At 40.8% G+C, this 14,824-nt stretch overlaps 1 protein-coding gene across 10 annotated transcripts in view; it reads right to left on the minus strand.

Annotated features, from left to right (window-relative positions):
• Nucleotides 1-14,824, minus strand: part of MAGI1 (membrane associated guanylate kinase, WW and PDZ domain containing 1) — a 635,889-nt gene that overhangs the window by 18,239 nt on the left and 602,826 nt on the right. For 4 of the 10 annotated variants that reach the window (XM_060109156.1, XM_060109153.1, XM_060109151.1 and 1 more), the window contains 4 exons: nucleotides 10,364-10,455; nucleotides 8,250-8,442; nucleotides 4,859-5,152; nucleotides 1,296-1,499 (listed from right to left, as the gene is read on the minus strand). In XM_060109156.1, coding sequence (XP_059965139.1) covers nucleotides 1,296-1,499; nucleotides 4,859-5,152; nucleotides 8,250-8,442; nucleotides 10,364-10,455 — 783 coding nt within the window. The remainder of the gene's footprint in view (nucleotides 1-1,295; nucleotides 1,500-4,858; nucleotides 5,153-8,249; nucleotides 8,443-10,363; nucleotides 10,456-14,824) is intronic. The other 6 variants (XM_060109161.1, XM_060109159.1, XM_060109154.1 and 3 more) reach the window with 3 other exon arrangements.

Here is a 14,824-nt window from a genome sequence, read left to right on the forward strand (position 1 = left end):
ATTTGGTATGGGGTATTTTTGGTATAGAGGAACGTCTCTGTTCTTAGGACCAACAATATTCAAATATTTATTGTTTGGTTTTAGATTTTCTTCTTCTGAAAGGCACAGTCTACAGCACTCGAATTTTAAACTAATATGGCTCACTTTCTAGCAATTAGTATATAAAAATGTTGATCTGCTGAATTACTTTCAGATAAAATCTCTGATTTTCTTATTTTATAGATCAGTGGCAGAGAGTTTTATCACAGTTCCCCCATAAACCACGGTTTCCTCTTGAGAAATACTCATTGACTTTTAGAATATATTTTATTTTATAACATATGTAGCAAGAATGAAAAAAAAAGACACTGAAACATTCTAGGACAACTATAACTTCTTTCCCAAGGGCAAAGTCTGCTTAGAAGGAAGTCAATATACAGGACTTAATTCTCTGAAGGATCTATACTTAGTGACATTAGCGTATCAACTTCATTTTTATTAAATATGAATAATGAGTATTGACACTTTTTGCTGGATAATCTTTGACAGTGGGGGCTGTCCCATGTACTGTAGGAGGTTTAGAAGCATCCCTGCTCTCTACCCACTAGAGGCCATTAGCACCCACTCCAGACAATGCCAAATGTCCCCCCAAGGGACAGAATCACCACTGCTACAAAAGAACCAAAGATTTGAATTGAACCAATCAAGCAAATAAACAAGAATAGGCCTAGTTTAATAGAGGCTGGTTAAAATATCAAAAACACAGAGATTTTATTCTTTTTTCATCCACATGCAAAAATTAGGGACAAACCACATAGGCACAAATCCTAATAACCTCCCATTAAATAAAAAACTTTGATACATTCGCTTATTCAGATTGAAAAAAAAAAAAGAGCACTGGCTCTGCATTGTCCTTACATAAGTTTTGTGATGTCACCATACTACGCATTCAGATTTTAGTCATCGTTTTTAAAAAAATCTTTAATAATTGCCAGGTAGAATATCAGACGAGCTTCACCATCTGTACTCAAACTTTTCTGCTGTTTTAAAGACAAGGGCACCAAAGCCAAAATAAATCGGAGAAAGTTAAAGATTTTCTGAAATGTTTCTCTCTGTAGCAAGACAGGGTCCCAGGGCTAGAGGATGAAGTCAAGAGGGTGATGTAAGATTTAGTAACAGTGGCTCAGGTTTGCTTGATGGGTATGTTCAGTTAGACATGGATACGGCTGCCTCTAAGTCAAAACTATTCAATTACATGAACACTAATGATAGAGACAGAGCTGGAGAGAAAGACACACACAACAGGTATACTTTACCATCCCCGGGAATGATGCGGAGGGTCACTGTGTTTCCCGCTTCCTTGATGAGGTTGACAATGTCGGAATGGGACTTGTTGGTGATGGAACATCCATTTACCGCCAAGATCCGGTCTCCTACTTTCAGCTTGCCACATCGGTCAGCAGGGCTCCCTTCAATAATCCGACCTATTTTGTGAGGCATGGCCACACATGCATTGCCTGCTTTGATAGTCAGTTTTAATTTTTTTTTAAGTTACATGGGGATAGAGTGAAGGGAGAAGAAAAAGGGTTGAGAAGGGAAAGAGAAGGTTAAGTGTTAATTAATTAAAGCATTAAGCAAATGTTATTAAAGAAGAACTCTGTGCCGCGGGTCAAAACATTGGCAAAGTTCCGGGCGTTTGTTTAAGAAGTTACAGCCCTGAAAAATGATAGTTCATTGCTGCAGTCCTTTCCTGATTCAAAACAAGGGGGGACCCCAAGCTTCCCTCCTTCGATCAGTGGCAAAATTTGGGATCTTTAGCAACTTCCAAAGATTCTCAAGAGCCCCCAAAATAACTTGCCGTAGCCTTATTTGGGGGTTGCAAACATGAAACCCAGAACTGGGAGGGAGGCTTTTGTGCATTCTGTGTTCATGTCACATCACTTTCGCCAGGTGTTGCTTATGCTTCTGCCAATGTTTTGTTCTTTCTCCATTTAGAAAAAATGATCACTGGGCATCTGGTGAGGCCTAAGAGTCTGCTAGTGCCAAAAATCCAATCTGAAAATGCCTAATAGACAAACACTTAGACTTTCTGCCTTCTATCTGGAATGATGAAAGGTTTAGCAAAAGGGCATATATGAGATGAGCCAAGAAAGCACCCAACCTTGACACATATTTTTCCTTTTATGACCTCTGCTCAATCAGCCCCTCTCATGTGCTTTCAGAGAAGGGCCCAAATGGCTCATTAGCTCTGAAATCCTCTTGTTCCTCATAAAAATCCCCTCAGAGGAATAAGAAAATCTAGTACATACTCAGGCTGAGGACAGTGAACCAAAGCTAGGTTCAAATCATTCCTCAACCCTTTTCCTTTAATCATTTCCTTTGTCCTGATCAGTTACTACACAGCTACGATAGGAAAAACCAGGAAAAGTGCATTTGAAGAAGGTTTACTGTGTGCTCTGAGGCATTTCATGTCACAACCGACAGCGTTGGTAACTTTTAAAGAGAGGTGGAAAATTGGCTTTGACGCCAGACACAGGGTTTCCAGATAATCGTATACTGAGTTTCAAACTTTCTTAGGCATATTCACTGATTCTGAGAGTTTGTCTTTCTGGGGACTGTAAAGACAGTTGTATACTTGAGCCACTGTGGGAAAAGGTGACAAAACTAACATGGAAGATGTTGAAACTAACTGAGAGGACTCTTCCATCCTAATTTAGAGCTTAAGGATAAAATGTGTGGGAAAATGAGCTACAATTCCTTTGCATTTCAGCATATTTGCCTGAGTCTGTATCACGGGATGTAGGGTCAAGGTCAAAGAATTTTTCAAAAGGTAGTTAAACAGTCTTCTGGAACAAGCAACAAGCAGGTGTGGTGGAAAGCCTCCATACTCAAATTCAAGGTCTTGATTAAATTTAGCCCATCTCCAAGGACAAGTCCCATGGGAAAGGTATCATACAGCAGGTGGGAGGAAAGCTCTGCATAGCTCAGAAGTCTCATGCAAGGTATTAGGGAAAGTTTAATTTGTTCATTGTAAGAGCCAGAGGAAAGCAATCAAAGACCAAACTGTGGGTGAAGTCATTCAATATTCGTTAAATAACACAGACATATCTGCTATTTCATTCTAGAAAGGGAAACTGAGAACTCTGAAATCCTGAGAACATCACAGGGTACATGGGGACAAAGTGTAGATCTAAAGAAAATAACTTGAGATTTCTTTTTCCCCCGCCTTTCTTTTTATTTTTAAATTAAGCAGAGAAGTCTCCAAAACTAATTGAAAAACAAACCAAAAAACAACCTTGCCTTGAGGTCAAGTCACCCACCACCCGTGACATGCTGTGATAATGTTATTAATGGAGCTCACAGAAGCACTGTTAGTAACGGGTGTTTGTTTCGGCAGCCACACATGCATGGAACTGGCTTAAACTGTCTCCTAATGAACGCACCTTAGCGGGAAATGGCTTTAGCAGGAAACAATGTACCAAGACTAAATGGAGGCAAATGGAGTCGTACCAGAGCAGAAAGCTAACGGGAGGGAGCCCCTAGCTGATGTTAGCCAACAAACGACCTGGGCCACGGGTCCTCAGACTCCTTGTGAGTAAGTCATTTGGAAACAGAGGTGAAGTACATTTCAAAGCCTGCACAGCCCTTCCCTGTCTCCCATCATATTTCAGATTAATTAACAAACGTGCTTGGGGAAAATAACAAATGATGTTTTATTTAATGAAGAAGGTGATCAGTTTTGGAGTACATACTTATAATCCATCCTAATAGGAAACAGATTCATAGATTCCTAGTTCCTGGAATCACCTGGCTTCCTATTTGTCTCAGCTATTGCACCCAGCAGAGAGTTAACCTTCTGAGAGGGTGACAACCGTGTTTCTCCATACTCTGCTGAAACCCCCAACATCTGGATGAGACAGGACGATCATCCCTGCTAGAATTCAAGGGCAGTGAAGACAAACGGCTCTGAACTCAGATTTTAATTAGATTCTTAACCAGGCAACAGTAAACATATTATTTTAAATTAAAATTTTAAAATTTCAGACGGGGATAGAGTAGAGAAAGGACAAGATGAAGGGGCATTTCATATATATTTTTACTCCTTACACCTGTTTTTTTCCCCAGGCGTTTATTTCTACAACCATATGCTTCTTTTAAATTAAAACTCCGACACCGGGACTTCCCTGGGGGCACAGTGGTTAAGAATCCGCCTGCCAATGCGGGGGACACCGGTTCGAGCCCTGGTCCGGGAAGATCCCACATGCCGCAGAGCAACTAAGCCCGTGCGCCGCAACTACTAAAGCCAGCTCTCCACAACTACTGAAACGGGCACGCCTAGAGCCCGTGCTCCGCAATAAGAGAAGCCACGGCAATGAGAAGCCCGCGCACCGCAACGAAGAGTGGCCCCCGCTCGCCGCAACTAGAGAAAGTCGCGCGTAGCAACGAAGACCCAACGTAGCCAAAAATAAATAAATAAATTCATTTAAAAAACAAAAACAAAACAAAAAAACCCACTCAGACCTTCTGAGGCAACTGCTATGATTGATATCCTGCTCAGAACCTTGCAAACGGCTTTCTTTAGCAAGAATTTCTCACACTCTATCCTGTCAAGGGTCTGCTTTGCAAATTTCACCTATGCGTGAAATGGCCTGCCTGTGAACACGCAATCAGAATGGAAGCTGAAGGGTTAACAACAAAAAATCCCGGCCTTCAGGAGGGGAAAAGCCACCCAATAACTCCATCCTCAATTAAAACTTTCATTATCTGAAGCGGAAAGCAGGAAAAGCATTTCTGTTAATGAGATTTTGGCTGTCTTTTACTTGCCATAGAACAGTCCCGGGCATCCCAGGAAACACTGCGGAGAAGTGACCGCACTCACCGAATGTCGTCCCTGCCTCAGGCCTGCTCACCGACGACACAATGACGAAGCCGAAGCCCTCGTTCTCCCCGCGCCGGATCTCCACGTCGTAGGGCTGGACCACGGTGCTCACCACGCCGCTGCCGCCGCCGCCGCCACTGCCGATGCCGCTGGTGCTGCCGCTGCCGGAGCTCACCGTGTTCAGGGAGTTCTGGCTGCCCTGCGGAGTGCGCTTCTCCTCGGTCAGTGAGGCCGGCTGGTTGCTACTGTGATGGGAGGAGGCTGGCGAGGGCACCTCGTTCTCTGTTTTGGAGGCTGTGCAGGAGATGCACCTCTCAGTTACCCGCCTTTGCGAGAAACGTGCCCTGCCTGCCACCCCTTCCTCCTTCCCCCGAGACTCGGCAATGAAATCAAGAGAGTGACCGCTATGACAGCAGCTGGCCTCACAGAACTGAGATACAGGAACTGAAAACGGCTCATGGAAAAACACCAAAGGGGACACCCCAATTCTGTATCAGTTACAGCACACTGTATCTCAACATCTGCATACAGACTCAAATTTGCAGCAAGATGGGCCCACTCTGAAATATTTCCCGGTTCACAAATCAAAAAACAACCCCTGGACATTATGAGGAGTGAAATGAGTCAGACAAAGAAAGACAAACGCTGTATGAGATCACTTCTATGTGGAATCTAAAACATACAACCAACTAGTGTATAGAACAAAAAAGAAGCAGGCTCACAGATATAGAGAACAAACTAGAGATTACCGATGGGGAGAAGATGGGGGGTGGGGCAATATAGGGGTAGGGGATTAAGAGGTACAAATTATTAGGTATAAAATAAGCTACAAGGATAGATTGTATGACACTAGAATATAGCCAATATTTTATAATAACTATAAATGGAGTACAACCTTTAAAAACTGTGAATCACGGCATTGTACACCTGTAACTTACATAATATTGTACAGCAACTGGACTTCAATGAAACAAACGAACAAAAACGACCCATTGAAGGAAGTATAGGTGTGGCCCACAGCAAGGGTGACCACCACTTCTGCCTCAGAGACACGCCCTTCACTGCACTCATACTGTCATTACTCTCAAGTCACATTCTGCTCAGATTTGCAAACAGTTTTGTTTTGCTTTTTCCATCACCGGAGACATGGTAAGCTGACAATACCATTAAGATTTCCCTGCTGTGGGATTCCTGACAACACCTGTCAGAGGTATACTTAGCTTCTCTTCCTCGCTTCCAGATGTCAATGATCTCCTCTGATCACACAACTGGATACATTAGCCTCTCTCAGAATTCGTTTTATCAAATTTCAGTTTTATTGCTTTCTCAAGTGACAGGGTAAAGCACTCCTAAATAGCCACCGTAGTAGGCGGGACCGACTTAGTTTTCATGCCAAAAGCAAAATATGTGTTCAGGTTTTGGATAGGACTACTAAATTTATTCCCCAAAGCATCTCCTTTCAGATTTCATTTTTATTGTAGTAGAATATACAGAACATGAAACTTATTATTTTAACCATTTTAGGTGTACAGTTCAGTGGCATTAAGCACAGAAACGCTGTTGTGCAGCCATCCCCACCATCCATCTCCAGAACTCTTTCATTTTCCAGAACTGAAATTCTGTACCCATTAAACACTAACTAATCACTCTCCCCTCCCCAGCCCCTGGTACAGCCAGCATTCGACATTCTGTCTCTATGACCTGACTACTCTAGGTACCTCACGGAAGTGGAAGCATATAATATTTGTCCTTTTGTGACTGGCTTATTTCACTTAGCCTTATGTCTTTTCAAAGATTTAACATGCCTTTAACCCAGAGCTTAAAACCCCCAATATTTAAGATCTAAAAAATAAATCTGAAACAAACAAAAATCACATTGCTCTACTATTTTTATTTGGACCAGTGAAGTCAGAAAGTTTTCATCTCATCTCAAAAGCCATTTCTGATTGCTGCTACTGGTTGCATGGAATACGACGTTAAGATCCTGAGGCCATAAATGAGCTCTTAGGGACATAAGTGATTAACACTCTTTTCATGGCTGCAACAGGTAGGGCTCTCACACTGGAATCTGATATCTTAATTCTTTTGTAATTAATTATATACCATTTAAATGAGCTCTATGAGGTGTTTTTTTTTTTTTTTTTTTTTTTTTGGCCGTGCCAGGAGGCATGTGGGATCTTAGTTCCCCGACCAGGGATCGAACCCATGTCGCCTGCAATGGAAGAGAGGAGTCTCAACCAGTGGACTGCCAGGGAAGTCCCTATGAGTTTTTTTGCTTGTTTGTTTTTAAAACAAGATGCCAGGGCTTCCCTGGTGGCACAGTGGTTGAGAGTCCGCCTGCTGATGCAGGGGACACGGGTTCGTGCCCCGGTCCGGGAAGATCCCACATGCCGCGGAGCGGCTGGGCCCGTGAGCCATGGCCGCTGAGCCTGCGCGTCCGGAGCCTGTGCTCCGCAACGGGGAGAGGCCACAACAGTGAGAGGCCCGCGTACCGCAAAAAAAAAAAAACCAAGATGCCAGTTGATTTTATCTGATAAACAGGTGTTTCACTAGTATTACAGCTATGGAGAATTCCTAATACTTCACGTCATCCTGCTTCAGTAATTCAACTGATATCACATGGCACCTGCCTCTTCTGCATTCTGGGTTCTGTCTTGAATCCCTGGAGGCAGGGGCTGCAGGCAAAGATGGTGAATGAATGGGAAGGGCAGACACTTACCCAATACTGCCTCAAAATGGCAGATTCTGATACCGAAGTGAACCACGGTGCCCAAGGATAGCAAGAAGGGAAGGCTAAACTCAGCAGACAGCTGGAGGAAGGAGGGAATTTCTGAGGGTTTTACAGATAAGCTTATCTTTGAGTTGGGCCTGGAAGGATGTATACGAATTTGAGTTGCAGGAGGAAGGACTCAAACATGACCTAGAACTGGCCAGCTCTACAACTTGCTTATAGAGAAAAATGTAAAAATTAAAATAGTTTAATACATATGACTGTCAACAACAGAGCAGCTTTTTTATGAGCTTATTTGGCAGTGCAGACCTAATTTTTTGCTCTCTTAATTTGAAGCTACAATTCTCCTAACCTCTTTTGTTGAGAATTCTCATCAAGTGAAGAGAATGACTAAGTTCTGTTTAGCAAGGGGATGGAGGGAGGTAACATATATATTCAACTAGGCTCCTTCTAAAAGCCTTTGCTGAACATGTACGGAGGGCACATGAAAGTGCTTCTGAGTGACAGTAGTTTTGCAGGGTTCCATCTGGAAATTCTGAGCTCAATCACATTTATAAACATTTGCTAAAATACATGCTTGAGGAGACGGACACAGGAAAGGGGCCTCTTCTGTGCATAAAGTGACAAGGCGCTGTCTAAAGGGATGAATGAAAAACATACCCGCAAACACCACTTTACGCCGCACTGTGAGATTGACGTGGCCTTGCTTGGCGGCTTGTTGCATAAGCTGGACCACAAGCTGGTGTGATTTGCCAATGACCGGTGTCCCATCCACACAGATTAATTCATCCCCAGACCTCAGGCGGCCGTCTGTATCAGCAGCACCCAGTGGTACGATGTGACCGATATAAATCTGTTGAGTAATTGGATGATGGAGGAAACACTGACCTTTTGGTTTGCTATTACAGGCACACCTCGGGGATATTGCAGGTTTGGTTCCAGACCACCGCAATAAAGCTAATGTCACCACAAAACAAGTGCCATGAATTTTTTGGTTTCCCAGTGCACATAAAAGTTATGTTTACACTATACTGTACTCTTAAGTATACAATAGCATTATGTCTAAAAAAAAGTACATACCTTAATTTAAAAAATACTTTATTGTTAAAAAATGCTAACCATCATCTGACAATGTAGGGCTGCCAGCAAACTTCAATTTGTAAAAAAATGTAATATCTGTAAAGCACAATAAAATGAGGTTTGCCTGTAAAACAACGGCCTTCACAATCTCTGAGAACAATTCAATTCGTTCATTCCTGTCTGCATCCATGCCACAAACCCTTACTGAGTGCCCACTGGGTACCAGGTGCTGTGCTAGGTGGTACAATAATTCTTAAATGGAAAAAATAACTTTTTCTCGTTTAGTACCTTGACATTTACCTGTGGTTTGCTGACTCATTGTTTTTTCCCCTTTGCAAAAATAAATCATTTTACTCCACTGGCAAAACTTTTTCCCCTTTTCTATCCACCTAAGAGGCCTCTGTTCAGAAAACTCTACTAATTATAACAGTAATACAACTTTGCTTTAAAGGTCAGCATGTGCCTAGCAAAAAGGGTATGCATGATAAATGCTGTTAAATGAAGGGATGAATCAAGCAAAGTCTGGTTGGGCATCCTTATTTTCATAGTCTATAGCACCTGCCTGCAGAGCAGGTCTTTATATTTAGTGTCTTGCTGTTGTTATACTAACCATTCACTGAACTTTAGCTAAAATATTTGTGCCTTTCTTGCCTTCTCTCTAGATAATGATGCTACAGCGAGCTTTACATGGCATCTATCAATTACAAAGAACGTGGACAGAAGAGTGCTTAAGAACAGGGACTCTGGAATCACACCCTTTCCAGTCCCTCCATTTACTAACTCTGCGATGCCAGGCAGGTTCATTAACCCTTCTGTGTCTTTATTTCATGATTTGAAAAATGGGGATAGATTCATAGATTTGATGGATACATGAGAAGAATGGGTGTTAGAAGCCTTTAGCATAGCACCTGGCACATAGTAAGCACTCAAGAAATAACAGCTGTTTTTACTGTGATGAGGAAATGAACAATACTTATCTTTAGTTCTCTTTTCCCCCTTCAAAAGAATCCTGTGATGTTCTCCTCAAGTTATTCGAAAGATGAGGCCTGGAGAGGTTAAACGTCTCCTGATCCTTGTTCAGGGTTCTTTCTCTAATTTTGTAAAGAGCGTGGTCCTACTTTCTCTAACCTTTCATAGTGCCTTGTTCAAGTGCTCTCTGTCCTAGCTACTCAATATACAAAGCCAACTACCTGCTGGCAGATTTAACAGAATTGGCCAGAAGGATCAGGCCACTGTATTCCCAGTTGATGTCTATCCCTATTTTGCTTTTCGGTTCCCTTTTCTCTGATGGGGAGCTCCAGACGCTGCAGCTGCCGCTGTCCACAAACACGAACACACCCTTTTTAGAAAGGATCTAGTCCCTTCTTCCTCAAGACAGAAAGAGCTCACAAAATCCAAAGAATAACCCCCAGTGCTTAAGATGAAACAGTCAGGGAATATATATATATATATAAAATTATATTTATATATAACTGAATTACTTTGCTGTACAGCAGAAATTAATACAACATTGTAAATCAACTATACTCCAATCAATTTTTTTTTAAAATATGAAACAGGGGTGCACCTGGCAGGACTCAAATCTTGGTGATCTGTCACTGCTGCCAATTTGCATTGAAGTCTTAGAAAACTGCATGGGGCGGTGCGGGGTAGGGTGAGATGGGGGGCAAGGGGCGGGGAGACAAAAGACTCACAGGTTCCCCTGGTTCATTGCCACCCAGAATCCTAAATCCAAATCCAGTCTCTTTTCTCCAGAGGAAGATGTCCTGTTCTTGATAATCTGGAACTGCAGAGAGGGATGAAGAAGAGAGAGATTATTTCTCTGATAAAAGGAATCAGAGCCCTAAGTCGAACACAGTTAACAGGACCGATACTGATGGTGTTTGAGCAGACGACAGCGTTCCAATACACACAAGCAAACAAAATAATCTGGACAGGTGTAATAACAGAGGACACCAGGCGAAAGTAAACGGTAGGAATAGTCATGGAGCCTTAAGATTTTTTTCAAAGGACTAATCACTGTTTGATAATTCCTAATCAAGCCATTATCCCTGATGAAGGCTGCAGTCAGCACTCACCACTCTCCTGGGTATTGCTGCAAGGGGAATTAAATAAATTAAAATCATCAGGCTCTGCATCACAAAGTGGGTGTCCATGTCTGAGGAAGGAGCTCATGCTGTCAGAGTGACCTCTGAAGTAGAGGTTGGCTCCGAGGATTTAGAAGACCTGTTAAGTGCCTGATGTTATCAACTAGAAGATGAAAGAAAACAGCTTGAGGTAAAAAGTGTTCTCAATTAAAAAAAAGAAAATCACTTATTTTTTCCCTTAAAATAATCAAGACTAGCAATGCCAATAATATGATCTGTTAGATCATTTTTGCCAAAAGAGTTACTCTCAAACATCCTAATATTTCCAAATTTACAAAATTTACTATGATTTCACTGCTATTATGAAAAAGTAGTCAGCCTTCTATATCCTTAAGATCACTGGTGAGAACAAAATTGTCCTATATCTATGAACCATAATTCATCACTAAAATAAGTGCTTTATTCCAGTATTTGCCTATAATATTTCACCACTATAAGTATTCATTTATTATCTAACAGCTTGATATTTTACTTTTAAAATTCAGTAACAGTCCAGGGCTTTCAAATGAAAGTCTCATTTTTTTTTAAAGAAAAGTATTTTCCTTAAGAACATGCTTACTGTACATGAGATTGTCCTATATTACCACTCCGTTACTTAACTAAAGTAATAAAAAAAAGGGTTACTTCTATTTCTTACTTAATATTTCAGTGTTTAAGTAGTATGTGTAAAACTGTAAAAGTGTGTAAAATGACAAATCTTTTATTTAAAGAAAAAAATATATAATTTAGTGGCCATGAATCCTAAAGGAGATTTTCAAGTACTGTTCTGCAGAATTTCTGTTTTTTTTAATTCCTTGGCTTTGGGGCTGAAGGAGTGTGTATATACCGAAAATTTAATTCCCATCTTCTCTGATTTTGTACAGTGGAATAGGGAAGAAGAAGGTGGTTGTTTAGACTTCAAGCTGGTGAGAGATGTCCCTTTTTCGGGACTCACCCATGAGCTTAAAATGTATGCCGAGAGAGAAGAAACTAAATAAACAGGTAAGCACCAGTCGGAGAAGTCTGAATCGAATATTCGTGCTTGAGCTATCTTAATGCCCTGCTTTCAAGGGAGCTTCTTATCCAGTGCTTTTTTATTATAATTGCTGAGGCTAAGCTGTAAGATGCCATGGTATATGGAGTTAGGCTACAGCACGGGACACAGCACAGGACACAATTCGAGAATGGTATTTTCTTCAGCATGCTAAGGTAACAATATTTTCTTTCTGTTTGAGTAGCTGGCTAAAGGTAACAGTATTTTCTTTCTGTCTGAGTAGCTAGCTATTGTTTCAAGAGCCTCATTAAAACAACAAATTAAATCAGGTTGAGTCTCCATCTTTGGTTCACTCAAGCAGGAGGATTATTACCAAAACAGACCATGGGTGCTTTCCAGCCAGCACTAGGTTCTTGGCAGAGTCTGCTTGAAATCTGCTGAGCCCTTCTGTGAACAAGGAAAAGACCTCTGCAGAGACCTCCAGCTCAGACCAATTTTTTCTGCAGCATCATTTAACACACGAACACCTGCCCATCCTACAGTGTCACCAAATGTAGCAAGTTTCTGCCTTTTATTGCTCATTTAGGAGTAAGCCACCATGGGATGGGCAATTATGGCCAACAGACTTAGGCTTATCATACAGTTCAGTCCAATGGAAAAAAATTTATTCCTCTGAGAATTAATAAACAGACGGCAAATTTATTTAAAAAAGCTTCCTATTGAAAACGAAGATGCCCAATGACAGACACCAAGGATGTAGAAGATGCCAATGATGAGCCTTTCAGGAAAACACACACAAACACAGATGTGTTACAAAGAAAGTCTTTTGGTCCTTGAACTTGGGCATCTTGACAATTATATTCTTCCACGAACCAAATGCCATGTTCCAAATATCTAACTTTGGTGATCAATCAGTACTGAAACATATTAGAGAATTATAGAATGATTTTTCTCTTCTTTGTCCTCTGCTGTCCCTTCTTAGCAAGGGCACTAAAATTTCTAAACTATTCCTCCAAAACATTTTTTGTTCTCTTCTTTATTTCAGGCAGATTTTATTAGAATTAAGTTTTCAGGAGGCGGCAGGGTAGAGCCATCTTTCTGATATTACTATCACCCCCCTCCCTTTTGTTTGAGACTAAATCAAGAAGAGCTAAGAAAATCTCATCCAGTTCTCTTCACTTCTAAGCCCTGGTACAGGGGACAATCAGAGCAGCTCATTTCCTTTGGTAATTCCACCAATGACCCAATAAAGCAGTCAAAAGACTTCCTTTGATAATTAGAAAAACTGGAATCACCATGTTTGCAGAGAACCCTCCTGGCGTCTCTATTACTACAGACACAACACATTTGCAGACTTGGTTAAAACATGCCCATCACTTTTAATTTCATCTTGTCTTTGCTCTAGCCTTGGTCAATAAAAACACCCCAAACACTTCTGTTCATGGCATCCCTCTTTCTTCCCTCCTTTTTCTGAGTTTCTTTCTAGCCCCCTAGACCAATGGGAACATCAAACAGAATGAGTAATAATGGAGAAATGAAAGTTTTCAGCAGATCCTTACTCTGACATTCTCCAAAATTCGTGGAATTGATTTCTTTGTCTCTTTCACCCTTGCTCAATCCCGATGCAGGCGAAGGTGACATAGCTGGAATAGTAATGTCACAATTTTGCAAAGCTGAATGTATGTGCTTTCTCTTAGTTCATTTTAATTTAGTTTTGACTGATAAGGAACGTGCAGTTAAGCTTTCACAGTAAAGGTCAAGGCTGCTGTGGATTTTAAAAGACTATGGTTTGATTCTTTTTTTTCCCACGGTACTTTTCTTGTCAAAAAGCTAGAATTTACAACTGTACCGTTGAGAATTTCACAGAACTACCTTTACCATCTTAGACTCTTCCTACTTCATTATACCCTGAAGTACCCATTCTCTTATGACCTTGTTTGAATCATGTCATGAACTTGAGATTTGTCTAACCCCTTATTTCCTTCTGAAAAAATTTAAGCATACTTTTGTCACTGCCACATTACTGTGTTTATTTAAAATAGTATCAAGTTCCTGGTGGGATTAATTCTTGGGCTAAAACCTGTTCAGATGAATTCTAGGGCAGTTCAACCGAAACAGTCTTTTGTTTAGTGACACAAATCATCAGATCTGGCCAAGAGCTGAACAAATACACAAATAAGAACTGTCATAATAGCTCTTAAAATCTAGACATACACCCAAGCTCCTTAAACTATGATAAAGGAGCTGTACACCAATTCCAGATCATTAAGCATGTCTCTCTCGAGGGACAGGTGTACGCTGGTTAAAATGACAGCTTTGTCATTTTTCTTTCCCAACTCTTTTGTGAACAGGCAAAGTTTGAACTGCAAGCTTTAGATTTTGTTTCACAGTAAACACTAGTGGGTACTAGCTGATCTTCCTGATCACTTATAAATAAGATTGCATCGATGCCATTTTTAAAAGATGTACACAACTGGCATGTTATTTAGAGAAAATACAAACAGGCAACATGGCTTTTAAAGGACTTCCAGGCATGCTCTTTCTCTCTCGCTCTTTTTTTTTTTTTTAATAAATCTCGGTTTTTTTAAATTTAAATTTTATTATTTTTTTAATACAGCAGGTTCTTATTAGTTATCTATTTTATACATATTAGTGTATATGTCAATCCCAATCTCCCAGTTCATCCCACCACCACCAGCCATGCATGTTCTTAATTGAACACTTAAGCTCTTCAGAGGGATTTATTAACACATCTGTAATTCAGATTGATTCAACTGGACACTGCTGTTTTGACAGATGGCCGTATCAAGAATGCTATATTTTGCACGGTATTCAGACCATGTGAAGGAACTGGATCAGAGACTTTGTTAAGAATCTTCACATTGTCCTTTACAATAAAACGAAATATGAGGAAAATATATTTTCCCAAAAAAAGGGGGATAAATTAAGGGCACAATTAAGATGCTACTGCTGACTTTAATTTTCTTGGTTTTTTTTCCTGGAGTACTTTGCTCATTTTAATATGTCTTGGGAAG

The sequence above is a fragment of the Mesoplodon densirostris genome, chromosome 10 (genome assembly GCF_025265405.1).
Source record: "Mesoplodon densirostris isolate mMesDen1 chromosome 10, mMesDen1 primary haplotype, whole genome shotgun sequence".
Lineage (NCBI taxonomy): Eukaryota > Metazoa > Chordata > Mammalia > Artiodactyla > Ziphiidae > Mesoplodon > Mesoplodon densirostris.